Source organism: Eufriesea mexicana, unplaced genomic scaffold, assembly GCF_001483705.2.
Source record: "Eufriesea mexicana isolate 0111107269 unplaced genomic scaffold, ASM148370v2 scaffold944, whole genome shotgun sequence".
Classification (NCBI taxonomy): Eukaryota; Metazoa; Arthropoda; class Insecta; order Hymenoptera; family Apidae; genus Eufriesea; species Eufriesea mexicana.
In genome coordinates this window covers 319,555-335,640 of record NW_016909080.1, presented here as the reverse complement: position 1 = coordinate 335,640, position 16,086 = coordinate 319,555, and the positions used below count along the sequence as shown (strand labels likewise).

The window sequence follows — 16,086 nt, the reverse complement described above, 5'->3', positions numbered from 1 at the left end:
GTACACGAGCTTCGCGAGAAGTTTAATTAAATCGTAGCGAAAAGAAATGTTCTTTGCTCGGATTATGCCGGTCAGCTGTCAGTTTAATCTCCGCGTACGCGTGTTTTTCACAGCACAGTTACCGCATCCCCGAGAAGATTAATTAAAATATAAGAAACGCGATCGTTCTTCTTTCGCGAATTTCGCAACTTCCTTCCCTCTCAGACTTTCTTCAGCGATCAGCGATTGAAAGCGTGTCGCTTTCGTCTCCTCGCGCGTACTCGAATCTAATTATATGAACATTACACGGGACGAGGAATTAATTGAAATACGGAAACCATGCGGCTCTAACGAAAATATCGGCGACTATATCGATGAGAGAAAAGTTGGCGATTCGATTTCAATTTCATCGCGACGGTCTCAACGTTCTTCGATGTCAATCGACCAGTGACTGTATTCTACGAAAATTCTAGTCTCTGTGTCTTTTCAACAGCAGAGTAATAGTAACGAGCAATGCCGCGAAAGGATCCGATAATCGTCGTACATCATAGTGTCTCGATAGTATTTTATTATATTTATTATATAGATAGTTATATATCGACAGCGCATTGGGAACGTGTCAGATTTACTGGCTGGAAAGGTGTTCCAGCAACCGTTAACTGGCTTTTTATTGGAAATGAAAAATAATAAACTCGCGAAAACTAGAAAGAGCGTGTGAAGTTCAATATATACTCTATAGATAGTTCGAAAATAGCTTCGTTCGATCCTACGAGTACAAAATTCTCAATTTTCGATGGAAAAGTTACGAAACGAGAGAGCTGAATTTCTCGAGCAACCTCGGGAAGTGATGAGGTCTGAATTTGCGATCATTATACCTTCGGACCACGGTAACTAACGGATCGCGAAATTATGATCGAGATAAACCTACATCACGGAACAATCCGACGAGGCGTTTCACCAAAGATCCAAGAAACACTTTCAACTTCCATAAGGGAATTTTATTAATGTCCAACGATCTCTATTCAGCGTCTCTCACCGTTGTAACCTTGAACGAAGGAAAAATACTCGGCCGTTGGTGGAATATCGCATTGTTCCCGCTCACGAACGAGTTACATTAATTAACAGCCGTATAAACGACGTGGAGTCCAAGTTAGAATATTCCTCTCTGTTCCGGTGAAAAGAAAGAATCGTGGCTCGTGTAACCACGGACGAGTGTTCCTTGGAACAATGGCTGCTCGTTCGCTGCCATAAGCTACGCGAAACAAAAAGTTCGTAAATATCGGCGATAATCGAGACGAATTGAATGGAAATTGCGCGATCCTCGGGCACAATGGTATTCGCGATATCGACAATTCGGGTAGGGCGATCGATGAAATTTTAAAGGGTCTCGGGGTAAATATCGCCCACCGTTGACAAATGTCGAATATTCCGCGAAAACTCGATATATTATTGAAAGCCACCCATGAAACGGTAGCTATCCAGTAAAATAGCCAAAAAATTAACATAGATTCGCGAATTAATCCCGGAAGAGATACTCGAGATACTTCGTTGCATTTCAATTTCATCCGCGAATCTATAGAGAGTACAAAGATTTGAATACGGTATATGGAAGCAATCGACATGAATCCAGAGCTTTGCAAAAATTTTCCAGCCTTTTCCTCGCAACGCTAAATTTCCACCGAAACAGCGAGATAAATAAACGCTTATTTTTAATTTAGCTATGGTATTCGTACAATTTCCGAGTTGCCTGCTCCTGTAATGGTATTTTCTAAGCTCCCTCTCGTCTGTTCTATACTGAAAATGTATCATTATCGTCCATAGTTTTATTTTTATCCACTCGAGACTATCGCTATATTCTTCAAATTCAGGTCAACTACCCATCTATAATATGAGTGTAAATATCGCGTACATGAATAATAATTGGAACGTTGCGATGAGAACAATTAGGTATAATATAATTACGCTTCTGCCTCGATAAAAATGAAACAACTGAAAAAATAGAAGATTGGGAAGCAGAACCAAATCATTTTGATTTATACGCGACTCGCTGTATATTCGCATAATCGACGTTTTACTCTAATCGTAAATTTCCTTTCACGTAAAAATCTGACAGCTAACCCACAGTGTAAGAAATTGTTTGTCAACATCGAAAACGAATCAACGAGACATTTCTCTGTTCATGTTAGCCTAACTCTACGTAGAAAAGTATTCAACTCTTTCGTTCACCCGTATTTATCAACTGATATCGCGTTCCTTGTTCGAATTAGAGAATTAACAGCTGCTTATGGGTTCCTCTTTGACTCAGGATTGATCCTGATCCAGCCAGTGCGTGGCGTTTCGCCTCGTTTCAAAGGCGAAGACGTCGACGAAAATTTAAAGTTTCGTCGAAAGACGCTGACGTTTCGCGCAAAGTGTCCTGTAATTCTGTCGCCGAGGAACCCGGGCAAAATCCTCTTCCGGCTGTCGCTGGGATCACGCTGTAATTAATGTAACGCCCACCCCCGGCCATTGGCAGCCACCCTCCGCCTATCGAACGACCAAGGGTTCAATTTTAAGTTTAACAAACGAGTTTGCAACGTCGCGACCAACTAGCGGCGCGCTTTTCTCGTTAACTTTCCCGCCGCGTTATAATCATAAATCGGTTATCCGAGGCTGGGCCCTGGCCGGCCTGGATTATTACCGATTAGCCATAAATTGCAAATTCTTTCGACGAGGCAATTAATCGGGGGTCGCTGATGGACCGACGTCGAAATTCGTTCGCTTCTAAACCCTCTTCCGGCGTAATTCTCGTCGTAACGCAAGCGTGGTGTACAGGTGTAACCATAAATGATATCTCGTTTACGAGAATTAGGCTAGTTTAGGGTGTTCGCGTGAATATACTCGTATTTTTCTAACAATCCGTTGTAACATTCGCGTCGACTTGTCTTTCGTCGATTTTTAGAGATCTCTTTTTCGGAATCGTCCCGGATTAATTTTCGAAATAAATCTAATTTCACCCCGTTACACGTTACCAGCGCTACTCCGCTGATCCCTTTCCGAACGATAATCGAGTTAATGGACTCTCGATCCTGGGATTAATCCCGGATTTTACTTCCTGCAGACGTCATTTGCCACGTATGGACACGTGAGGGTATTAACGGCATCGAAATTTTTTCGGTAGTGCTTCGTGATTTTAAAGACTCCGTTACGGGGGTTGTTAGTTCCTGCGCGATATCGCCGCGTGATTTAACGCAGAATAGCGCGGGTAAGGGAAAAAATATGCAAACGAGATAAATCGCGTGGAATAAATCAAACCGAGTGAATTATACCTGTACTCTACCGGTTTGCCAGCTTCGACTATCCGAACGCCGTGCGCGACAAAGAAAGCGAGACTTAATAACCACGGTTAATGCTGTAAATCCACTTTTTATCCCATGGTTCCGTGTCTTGTTTGTCACGTTATTCGTGCGTCATTAGAATCGCTCTCGTTCGCGGGCGTGACAAATTTATTCGCCCGAGGAATAATACGTTACGTACATTAGAAGATATTAATATCCCGGATGCATTAAACTCGAAACAAGATAAAAATGTACGATATTAATGCTTCGCCGCGATAATGTATTTCAGTTTCCTTTTTAGTTTCGTTCGAGCTTTAATTTACAGCGGTACTTTTAATAATTAACTTTTAACGCTAATGTCGGAGTATATCGGTAAATTATCGAGACGCGTTCCCTTGGTTACCTTTATCGGGTTCCGTGTCTTTGCCGATACTCGAGGAATACCAAGTGCGTTCGGCAAGGAACACGCGTGACTATATTTCACCGAGGCCTACCGCGTTCGCTCTCGAATCTCGATCAAAATTCGCGTTCCGTTTTAATTAAACGGCATTCCAGGACGCACACTCGGAGCCGAAGGACGAAGAAAGCGAGGACCCGGGACTCCGGTTCCGTTCGATACGACGAATATTAATACCGATGAAAATTGATCACCCGCGAGAGCGCTCTCTAATCATCAATATTAATTAGTCCATTGAGCCGCACGCGAATTAAGAAAGTTCACCGGGAAGGAAGAAAGGAAGGATGCCTTTGAAAGCGAAAGTCCTCGATTTTTCTGCCTCCTCTTACCTTTGCTTTTGTTCCCCTTGGATTCGATTTATCGAGCTTCGATCGAAAATCGAAGTTCGACCTCGGTTACGCGCATAACGTCCTTCGATCGAATTAACCGCTTCGACCTCGAAATTAATCATCCCCCACTTTCGCAACGTGTCGACGAAGACGAATTGTCTCGAGAGAAGCGTTTCGGAAATTAAGATTTCCTTGTAATTAGTGGCCTACATATTTCTCGGCTATAATCGCAACGAATCGTTAATTACGCCGTCAAACGCGCGACTGGCTTCTATTTGTCCGAGAAACAAGTTAACGTTACGTTTAATATTATCTGAATTATTAACGACAACGTTCGTCGAGTGTTTCCCTCGTTTCGAGAACGCGTTTGAATCGGAGAGAAAATTAAATATATTAATACACACGTGCCAATATTCCCCAAGGGATTAAGAAAGTTTGCAAAGTTCCCAAGTATAAACCATGTTCGACGCGACAGGGTAATTAAGAGCGCGCAAACTATTGTTGGTAAGTTTCCAGTATCGCGGTATTTATATCGTGAAACTTAAATTACCCGAATACACAATTACGGACAGGATAATATTAGAAAGACCGATGTCCCATTTTCTCGGCGCAAACTTTCCTAAGTAGTTTATTACCCACTGCAAATCTAGCGGATTCCTATTCGGAAACGTCTATGGGGAGACGTAAAACTCGAGTACCTCATCGTCGAGCGTTCCTACAAAGATGGCGGCCGCGAGAGTCTTCAGTTCTCATCCCCAAACCACGCTTGGCTTCTCCCATTGCTAGCCTAATACGCGTTATCCGTTATAATTTGGCCCGAAAACTGGTAAAAGTATCGCCGATACGATTCGACGACGAGATCGAAACATTAGCTCGAGACCTGTCGGGGATTTTTGTTGTCGGAGGTCGTTATATTTGGTCGAAACACCAGCTGAGACATGGAGGAAGTAACGACCGCTCATCCGTCAAGCCTCGATAAGATACTCGTGGCCGATTTTCCCTCGCTTCTGCATCCAATCCGCGGCTCTTATCGATTTCTTATTACTCGGAGGCGTGCCCCTCGAACGACGACGAGATCGTTCCACGGATGTCGTCTCGTGGGTGTCGTTACTCGCACGTTTCGCCCTCTTGCTAATCTCCGACCAAGACGGTGTTTTCCGGTGTCAGCAAGTCGGCCTGATCGTCTCTCGCCTCTTTTTGACGAGAAAATCCGCCAGGAACGACCACCGACCCACCCCACGCGTCATCCAACATATCGGATTTCCGTCCTCGCGACACCCTCTCTTTCTCTGTCCCGTTCTAGCCTTCGCGATAAAGTCATCGATATTTTTCATGAGAACGCGCCCATCGGATCCGCGAGACTCGGCTATTTAGCCTGCCTACGAGGATCAAAGGTTTCAGTCGATCCAATTATTTCAACAATTTCATCCAGAATTACTGTCCCTTTTCTCCTCTTTCCTTTGCCTTCGTCTTTTCTCCATTGCGTTTGACGGGATTTCGTTGGACGGATTGGCTAACGATTCCTCCATGTTCGTTATTCGAAGTACGTCTTCGTTGGGAAAGAAGTTCGAGATTCGTTTGGATTTTTTAGAGATTCGAACAATCGTGGAATACCGAGGATAATTTTTATATATAAATATCGGAATAATAATAAATAACGAGAAAGAGAACGAGATTATTCGACTGACCTTCCGTTTTCTCCAACGTAGCAAAAACTTTTCGGTAAAGAAATTTTTCCCCGTTTTGAATAAATGATGGCGCTAAAAACGCTCCGAGGATAAATAACGGATTATTATTAGGGAAGAGTGGCGAACTAGCGAAGCGGACGGTGATTCCAGCGGGTGAGTTGAAACCTTTATAGACTCGAAGTGAAGTTCGCTGTAGTCGAGCGTAAGTAACCGAGGAAGACGACGCCTCTCGATGGAGAACCATCAGGTGACCGATAAAAGATACCTTTGTGAACTTTCATTGGGGTCGGGCCGAGTTCGAAAGAAGGGCACGAACGAAATAAAAAGTACTCGCCACTGTATCACCATCGATTCACGTCAGAAATTATTTCTTCTGCCACTTTTAAGTACCACAGAGTCCAAAGTTCCCCCTTTGTCTCGCTGTCAATTTTAATCTCGGAAATTGATCATTTTTTCCAACTTCGACTTTGCCCGAACTCGTTAATTCTAGATTCCCGAGTTTCGCGTCGCTCTTAATCCACGTTTCGCGATTCTTCCTAATTCGGAGACGAATTTGAGAAAATCTTTGACGGCAGAGGAGCTCCGACCAAACTCTAACCGAAGCAATCGCGCTACTATTCTGGAACGTGGCACGGGAAATAAACGATTAATTAAGTTGCGTAACGGACGCGAAAGTCTATATACGTGTACTATGAAACCGAATCGCTAATTAACATCCGCAAGAGCGAATCTAATGCGCGGAAACAGGGGAACCGGTGAAATTCAGCCGCATGATTTTGTTTGTTCCGCGTTCTACGGATGGACAACGAATTCCGAGTGAAACGTGACCGCCAGACGAGATACTCCGTGTTCCACGTTGGCCGGTGCTGTGGAAAATACGAGCAGCTAAACGTAACGAGTGATCGTAACCGTGGCGAGCAACTAACCGGGGTGCTGGAACGCGTTCGGAATTTATCGAGTCCACCCGATGGAGAATTAATCGACGACTCTCTGGCTGCAGCTCGGTCGCTGGCCAATCTCGAAGAAACGCGGACGAGCCGCCGGTACAAACGATCGGAAGTAATCCACGTGGGTGGGTAGAGGACAGGTGAGATTTCACCTAGAGAGGACGAGCGTCTTTCCGTGGCCGGCGAACCAACTTTCCACCAACGTCATCGCTGTTTCGCGATTAAATCGGAAACTTTTAAATCGGGCCTGGGGTAGTAACTTGGCTGGATATCACGGATACCGTGGTCGAGGGTTGCGCCCGTTCGCCACCACTGCCACAGATTTGCGTGATCTCTTCTTTGCCTCTTCTTTTTTAATTTATTTATTTTATATATATATATATAAAAGAGTTCGCGAAAGTTGGGAATAGTTACGGCACGAGAAAGTACCACGCTTGTATATACGAATTTGACGTGTAAGTAATAATAAAATCGCGATGAAGATAATAATATTAATTAAAGCACTACGGCGAAACTAAACAGCCAGGTATATAATTATTTCTATCACGATAAGAGCCGAAATTAATTTGCCTAAAAACAGCAGCATGCTTTCGGCATCAGCAAACGCAAAAAGTTTCCAGGCAGTCGTTTAACTTGTTCGGTAGTTCTAGTATTAAATGCGATTTTAAAAGAGAGGCGCGATAAAGAGAAAAACCGGACTAAAAAGTCCACTCGCCCTTGCATCGGAACATAAACTTTAAGTAAAACTCATCGCGTAATTAAATTCCTGTTTCGTTACTTCGTCGTGCTATTTCCCAAACTGGTGACCAGGCCACCGCCAAACATACCTGAATTATTAAATGCAAAACTGTCAACGACCAACTAAATAACCATCGCGTCTACGAAATTTCCTCGCGACACGGTTCGTCGGCTGTTTTGTACCTTTTTCGATGTCGTTCTTCCGATTTCCGATCCACCGCTTTCGACGATACTCTCTCAGCTTTGTAGTATCGGAAGTTTAATTTTTCGATGCCACTGGGCGAGCAAGCTCCATCGACCTAGGTCAATTTGGGGCAAAAATTCGACCGCCATCGGTTTCTCGCGACCCCTGTGTAATCCGTGTTGCATAACTTCCACTGTTTTAAACAGTTGGACGTTCCCTCGCTGAGAAACGACAATCGGAAATGACGCGATCCCAGCTAACCAGGAGCTTCGCGCCGAACGAGTAACGTCCCCCCGACCTGGATTCCAGCCCTCGACCCTTTCAACCGACTCGGAACAAATATTAAATGATAGTTCCCTCTCGGCGCCCAACAGGGATGTACACTAATGGAAACTGTCTAGCTGGGAAAAGAATTTAATACCGTATCGGAATTGGCTAACTTTCCCTGACTTTCGAAACTCGCTGTCAACTAGCTGCGACGTACATTTGCTGCGGCAGGTTCCAGAAAACGGGTCGTAGAGATGATTTCCGATTTTATTCCGGCAGACACGTTGCAGCTTCTCATATTACGCGAAAGGATCGATAGAGGTTGCACCGATGATCCTTTCCTGCGTATACCATTTTGAATTTAAATTTAATATCGACCATTAATTTTTCAACTTTGCGAAATGGCGACTGAGAGGGTTGCCTCGCTGGTAATTGCGAAAATTTTTGGAAAATTTCCCTACACCGAGTCTCGATTTCGATGGAAAGCCCGATGGCTAAGTGGAAAGATCAAGCGTATATCGTACGCGTGTTGGCTGAAAAAGCGCCAGGAAGTGGGTAATCTGTGATACGGCTACTAGGCTCGAGACTGTCCCGTGCAATCCGACCGAGTCACCGAACAAAGTCGCCTAAACCCAAGAAGGAAGGACAAGTACTGGAGCCCGAATCAACAATTCCACCCCTGGCGTCGCTCGTCGCGCTATCTTCTGCCGAGCAAATCTACCCTATCCGTGCAGCAGTGTCAGCAGCTGTTCCCAAAGCCAAAAGTCATAATCCCACGGTCGCGTGTTCCGGCCAGGATGCCTGGCGAAGAGGTATATCGTCCGCGTGGTTGCTCTCCGTCGTCCCGAACGTCTCGGTTGCGGTGACGGCGCAGACCAATGTCTGCACCGGGATAAATCGCGCGGGAATTGAAGCCCGGGATTCGTCTCGCGTCTGGCGATAGGACGCAGCCACAGACGCGAGAAAGGGAGGATCACGGGCGAATACGGGGAAAGTGTAAAAGCGTGGAGAAGAGGGCGAAGAGCCGCGAGAATGAAGGCGAAAGGGGCAGAGAAGCGTGGAAGAGGAAGGATGGAACCGTATACGCGGTGTCTCGCTAAAAATCTCGAGCTTCCCACGGATAGGAAGATCGTTCGGGACGTGGACCGAACGAGTTTAAAGATGGGAGAAAAACGTGAAACGGTTTTGATAGAGAGGGTGTATATTCGGACGAAATTCCGATAGAGTGGTAGGATGATAGGTGAACTTCTGCTTACGTTAATAGATGTTCCGAACGACGTGCATCGACGATGCATCACGCGAAACGAGCAATCGTGCATCTCGCTGTTCCTAAAATTAATACTGGCATGATAGCACCACACGCTCTAATTGTTCGATTCGTCATGTCGTCCGGAGTTGCAGGTCGATGTCGGCGAATGCCGTGGCTACTGACGATGAGTTACGTTTATGGACATAGCGAAATAATCACCCTAACGCTGTCTTCGAACCGTCTAGCCTTCCTGACATTCGATATTATACGAGGATCAATTTTCACAAAAATCGGACCGTTTAAAAATTCAAAGGGACGGGAAAACGGACACGAAAACGAATATTCTCGCTTCGCTATCTTCCACCACGAATTTCATTTTAAACATTTTCGAGTACCGGCAGAGTCGGAAACAAAGGAAATATTCAAATGTTCGGGTTACCGCGGAACACCTTGTATAAGAAAAAAGGCGGGAAACACCCTTGGGAGTCCTCGGCAGATTTATGCCGCCCCTGGCTGGTTGGTTGGCTGGCTGGAAAGTCTGTGCACCCTATATACCAGCGTTCTCCACCCATCCTGGCCGCGGGGTTACCTCCTAACCAAAGGATCCAGCAGGATATTATACGATATGCACCGAATGTTGATAGATGGCTATTACGTTCCGCCAAGACGAGCATGCTACGTTCCGCGGCTCTTTCTCCGTCCACTTCTCCCTTTTCCCCTTTCTTTTCCCCGTTCTTTCGCCCTTTCTCTCTCCCTGTTTCACCCTCGCGCCGATCCCAGGCCGCTTTCGGGGCTCGCGAATGTGATTTTTCGGTGGAAAGATTCCCTTGGTCCTCGTCCATCGTCTGGCCCGCTCGTGCAAACGACTGGAATCGCGTCTGCGAATTTTTCCTCTCGCCCTCGTACACCTCGCGAGATTTTTGAGTAGCGAAACCCATTCGGTGGATATATTGCCGAGAAAAGGAAGAAGAAGCGGAAGAAGATCCTTCTCTCCTTTCTCGTTGGCAGAATTTCGGAATCTCCTCGACGAGACGATTCGAGCCACCCGTTGAATTTAATCGTCGATACTCGCGAGAAAATTGCGGACGATTCGTCGAGTACGTACTCGAGGAAAAATTCCGATTCATGGCGCCACGCCGCGTAAGGGAATAATACTTTAGTTTATGCTTGAAATGAGATTTTTTTATCGTCGAGCGAGCCGAGTGTACGACGGTTTCACGTTTTAAATACCGGACACGAACGCGCACAAACGCACGGGAAAATCGGTATTCTTCGGGAGAACTCACGCAACGCGAAAATCCGGTCGCGGACTCTCGCGATAACTGCGGATGCATTATCGTATTACGTTTCGCTCGACGAGACGCGAGCAACGCAAATGAGGACTTATGTCCGTGTCGTTGTCTTCCATCCAGCGTCGTTATTTTTTTCCCACTCGCGTCGCGACGAAATTTACCCCGTAACGCGCCCCACCCAAGGGAATTAAACCGAAATTTCGCCCTGGGATAAAACTACCGGCGGAACTCGCTTTTTCCCAATTAATCGCTCAATGGAATCCCATCGCGTATTTTAACACTTTTACCGAGTTCCGCTGAGTCCCGTTTTTAATCGCGTTTCTTGGAATTACGCGTTAAAGGCTGCGTTTACGCTATGCGCCTTTTGTATCCCGCGAGGAGGGAGGGGTGTTTTACACTTTTACCGAGTTCCGCTGAGTCCCGTTTTTAATCGCGTTTCTTGGAATTACGCGTTAAAGACTGCGTTTACGCTATGCGCCTTTTGTATCCCGCGAGGAGGGAGGGGTGTTTGTTTCATTACGTTTCCCCGTGCTCCGTTTCAATCGTACCTGTAAGGTTTGAGCGACATTTGTCCTATTCTTGGTACGTTACACCCGAATCTGCAGGAAGACGTGACGATATTACACGACATCCGGTATTACGCGACAAATGTCGGAAATAGATACTTGTTTTATCCTGAAGGTACATCTGTCAGGATTCGAAGAGAATGTGGAAGAATCGAAGATTCGAGACAGGAGAATTATTTGATCATCTTGAAAGAAATTTTAGAGTTCCTTGAAAATACGTGGAATTAGGAGAAATCTTTAAAATCTATGTAGAAATGCTAGGATTCGAGATGCTAGGAATACGAAGAAACACTTGGGCCTACTTAGCTGATAGTGGACAATAAGCAGAAGTATCGAATGCAAGTGAAGGGCGAAAAGCGTCTGACCAGAAGAAGACAAAGTGCAAGGTTTAAATAAGGGTGCAAGGACTGCTCTAAGACAGTCCTTTACGGAGTTTGAAGAAGAGTGTTAGTTGCGTGATCATAGTTCAGTCTTTTAGTTTGTTCTTTACTCCTAATTCTCTTTTAGCTCGCAATAAATATATACTGGAATGAACCAACATCTTTTGTTTCCTATATTCGCCAATGAAACGTGTCCCAACAGAAATGTAATTTATCTTTTAATTTTGTAGGAAATTTGAATCGACAGTAGAGCAATGTCAAATAGCGATATCTTTTCCCGCTGTATTCCCCTGACAACGAGTGTAAATGTAATTTTAGTCTGTTTTAATTTCAAATGTTTCGCGGGAAAGTCTATGGTAATTAAAGTTAGAACACGTTTCGCGTTTAAGATTCAGCATCGAGCAAGATTGAACTAATTCGCCCGCACTGAGACTGAGATCGGTCAAAATTAGGGAAACTATTTCATCTGCGCGACATTGCTTTGCAACAATTAGAACAGGATGGACCAAAACGCGACTCGACTCTATGCCAATTGCTCGAAATAAATCGTCAGGCATAGTCACCTCCACGCGGTGAGATCTGATAATTGGTACCGATCTCTGAAGGAAAATGTCCGGGAAATGATTCCAAGCTGAGAGCTTGGTATGCATTGTCGCGGAAATTCGTCGAATTCGTAATCGGCAACCCCGAGAACCTAAAGATACCAAATTTTTGTATAAATCGAGGGATGCCTTCCTATTTTGACCAACTTTGCGACGAAATCCCTCACACTGTGCATTGCGTTCTCGTGGCGAGGACGCAGCGAATGGAAACATTTAAACGGATCGCATCTCGACAATAGATATGGCGGAGGGAGCAACATGGCTTACCGTGGGATTATAACAACGGGATCTTGATCCGGGCGAACCGACTAGCATTAATACAATTAGAGGAGCTTTCCTAAGTACCGTAACGCGGTGCACGGTCGGCCTGACCCTTGGACTTGGCCCAAATATTCGCGACTACTAGGGCCAAACCACCGCGAGCCGACCCGTGCACGAATTCTATTACCGAATCTCTGTTCCGATATGCCCGTGTCCCTGTGCCGCGAATATTTCACGACGTTTCACAGCAATGGCTGCGAATGGAGAAAAGTATAAAGCACGCGAAGCGGAGAGAGAGGCGGTGCAAGGATTTGCATTTGCATTGCAGGAAGAGAAAGAGAGGGTAACAGTAGAGGGAATTGGACAAAGAGAAGAGCGGATGGAAGTGGAAGGGCGGTGTAAAATTATTATTTGATGAATCGAGCTGATGGAATTCGTTTTACGAAATTCTTTCTTCCTTTGTCTCCGCGGCTTTTAATGGCTTCGCTTTCGATGCGGGTCCGCGATACGTCGAGTTTTGTTAAATATTTCGATATTCGCGCGTACCTAGTCTCGTCACGGGAGACCAACTTACGCGTCGATTTACGCGCCCCATGCGTATTATATCCGACTAACCGTGGTTTCTGCGAGTATGGATGTAAAACGAGCAATTCGAGAACCGAGTGCATTCCGATGTTGCGAGTACGCAAAGCTGTTTCGTCTTAAAATATCTGTGCGTTCCCAAGGCACCGTGCGTTACTCACTCGTGTAACAACCGAATTATTCACGAGCAGACCGAACCTATCCTTGTCGTATTAATTCCCACTTTTATCATCGAAAGGCTCGGAATATTAATTCAAACGTACACCTATCGTATTCAGCAGCAGCTTCGATCCACGTCCAGATGACACCGTCGACTCCTCAGCCGTCTATGATACTTCTAGACTCGACTGATTTTACAGAGTGCGGTACGTAGCTCGAATCTGCTATATACGATATTTATTATCGCGGAAGATGCACAGGGACAGACCGGTTACGGAGGAATTTGAGAAAATCGAATTACGCAAAGCCGTTAACGTAGCGATTGAATGGCCACCGGTTCCTTTGTCGCCGTACAGGTGCACACCTATAAAGGCGTCATCGATGACAAGACAGCGATATCTTTGGCACGCAGGTGGCCATTCGTTTACGGTTTAGAACGAAGCCGATCAACTTCAAAGGCAATTCCAGCGCGGCTCGATTGACCGACACTCCCCGGGTTACAGAGCGTCAAACGATCCTGCGGATGGCCGACCAGCTCGTTCGCGTTTCAAATCTACACGGTCCACGACAAAGTGGACAACGAGTCCGGTGAGAATCGGCAGAGACGAAGGCGCTCGAAATCAATTTCGCACTAGCACGCCCGACGCGGGTGTCGATTTATGATTGTCCAAGAGACGAAAGAGAATTTCTACTTTCGATCGCGCAGCTCCTTTGTTTTCTCTTCGAATCGGTAACCTCTTTCATTGGCGAACGGATAATTTATTAAATGACAACGATCGAGGACGAATAGAAGATGCGTCGCTTGTCTAGGGTTCCTAGTATCAGAGCAGAGTATCAGAGTATCATGGTATCAACAGCAATGCAGTAAGCACGCGTTCACTTCGAGACTCTGATTACTCGCTATACTAGTCTGACAGTAATACATACTTTTATTATAAAATAATCCCAACAGATCCAAATCGAATAATTACACCGCGAAAGGACTGGCGTTAACAGAACCAGCTTGGAAATTTGAGAGAAAAATGATACTAATTACGTTATACGAGACGTACAATCGTGTGGAAAAGAAAAATAATAACGATTCTAAATAATAACGTTATGTATAGCCTAACGAAGTATAACCAGCTTAATGAAATTGTCGAAATTCCATCGATACGATTCGGAAGTACCACTTGATAAATTCAAATGGAATAACACGCGTTAAACGATTAACGAAAGGCTGCCACGAACAATTTCCTGTATTATTACGCGTGTCGATCTGTTCCGCGGTGTACCGATGCGTGCTATCGGAAACATCGTGGATGAAATATCCAGGACGGGCTTCCTGTTCACGGTCGATGCGATAAGGCAGCACTTCGACTCCGTGTCGTACGTGCATGACTTCCAAAGACGCGAAATAGAGTCTTTCCCGATGAAGCAACCAGATTAGTATCTTCGTCGTGGCATCGCGACGTTACCTCGAGGACCACGCGGTACCACCGATTTCCGGCCGCGCCAGATTCAATAGCGAGCGTGATGTCGCGCTTCCGGCACGTACGAGCACGAGCATTGTCGATCGCCCGACGTTCCTGATACACCGGTGATATAGCCAACAAAGTGACATCGGTACTCCGTAAAAGCAATATTAGATCGCAGTGTACCTCTGGTTACGTTTGAAAAAATCCAGCAATGAACGAAGACTTAGCGAAGAATACAGAAATTTCCAGAACTCTACTGCGATTCCGTCGAAGAAGTACAATTCCCGATACCCCGGAGATATAGACTACCGATATTTTTCTATGAGCGTACCGGATCGTACCCTAACTCTGGTTACGTTTAAGAAATCCTCCCTCGAAGAATAAAGGACGGTTTAGCGCGAAACATACGAGTTCCCGGAGTTCCACTGGGACTTCGACGAAGACAATGCTATCAGGATCCATCGAGGGCAGTTTCCAAGGAGGTTAGACGATAATTCTCGTTTGAGGAAGTAAGAAAAGTTGCGCGATTCTGAGGGACGTAACTCTGATCCAGACGTCGTATATAGGGGAGTTACTTTCCCGTTCTTTGGCTATCAATAATAGAATTATGAAGTTCGCCGGAATAGCCAGTTTTCTATGGAGAATATATCACCGGCAATCGCGTGATTCTTTTGTCAAGAAATCGTCTATACGTCGAGATAACGATCGATCGTTTACGCGATTTTAATACGCGTCGGGGTTCGCGGACCAAGTTACCACGATCGAGCGAAATTTTGAGGTTAGGTTCCGATTGTCTACGCGATTTCGATGCGCGTGTTTATATCGAGATTCGCGAATAAGGTTGTAATATACGGACGATAGATCGAAATTGGAACTTTTAACGGGACTTACTATAAAGGTATATAATTATCGCGACTCGGAAGATCCGATAAGACTCATCGATAACTGCAACTTTGATTGGTTCAATAGACAAAGTTTGTACTTACTGAGACGAGATAGCTTGTAAACATCCTCGGTATTAATTAAGTCTGCGAAAGCCTGCAGCTCGAACTTCCGAGTCGTGGCATTCTGGTTGTGGTTGTACATCGCAAATTTGAAGGCTGACTGAACTTCGTCGGTACCCTGCTCGAAGATTACACCTGTAATCAGAAAACGGGAACATTGATCGCTGACTTTATCGCATGGCAACTGACGTAGACGTTTAACGTGCACCGGAAGATGTTATAGTTACTATAACGTCTATATACGTATGCTATAGACGTTATAGTACTAGTCGATCGCGTTGATAGATTGTCGAAATTCGAATATATATTTCCGATTTATCGGAAAGAATAATTCATGCGTTTTACAGACACGGTTGCGAAGCGAAGGTGAATAGAGTTTTGGGATACGCGTGTTTGAAAAAAAACAAAACGGTAAAATGGAAACACGCCAAATGGTAACTACGCCAGTATTGCGAATAAACTGTACAACAACGTACAATTTATTATACAATGCCGTTGTTATTAATTTAATAATAGCTAGTCCTCTGATTTACTTCCTCGCTACTGGCTTTGTACCACTCTCATACACCTAGCGACTCGGTTCTTTTGTTACGGTCATTAACATTCCGATCACACGCATTCGCACCCA

General features: G+C 45.2%; 1 protein-coding gene across 1 annotated transcript in view; it reads right to left on the bottom strand.

Moving 5' to 3' along the window:
* GluRIB (Glutamate receptor IB) overlaps window positions 1-15,588 on the bottom strand; it is a 138,677-nt gene extending 123,089 nt beyond the window's left edge. Inside the window, exon 1 of the mRNA XM_017899530.1 lies at window positions 15,441-15,588. Coding sequence (XP_017755019.1) covers window positions 15,441-15,540 — 100 coding nt within the window. The 5' untranslated portion in view covers window positions 15,541-15,588. The remainder of the gene's footprint in view (window positions 1-15,440) is intronic.
* Between the last annotated feature and the right edge of the window lie 498 nt (window positions 15,589-16,086).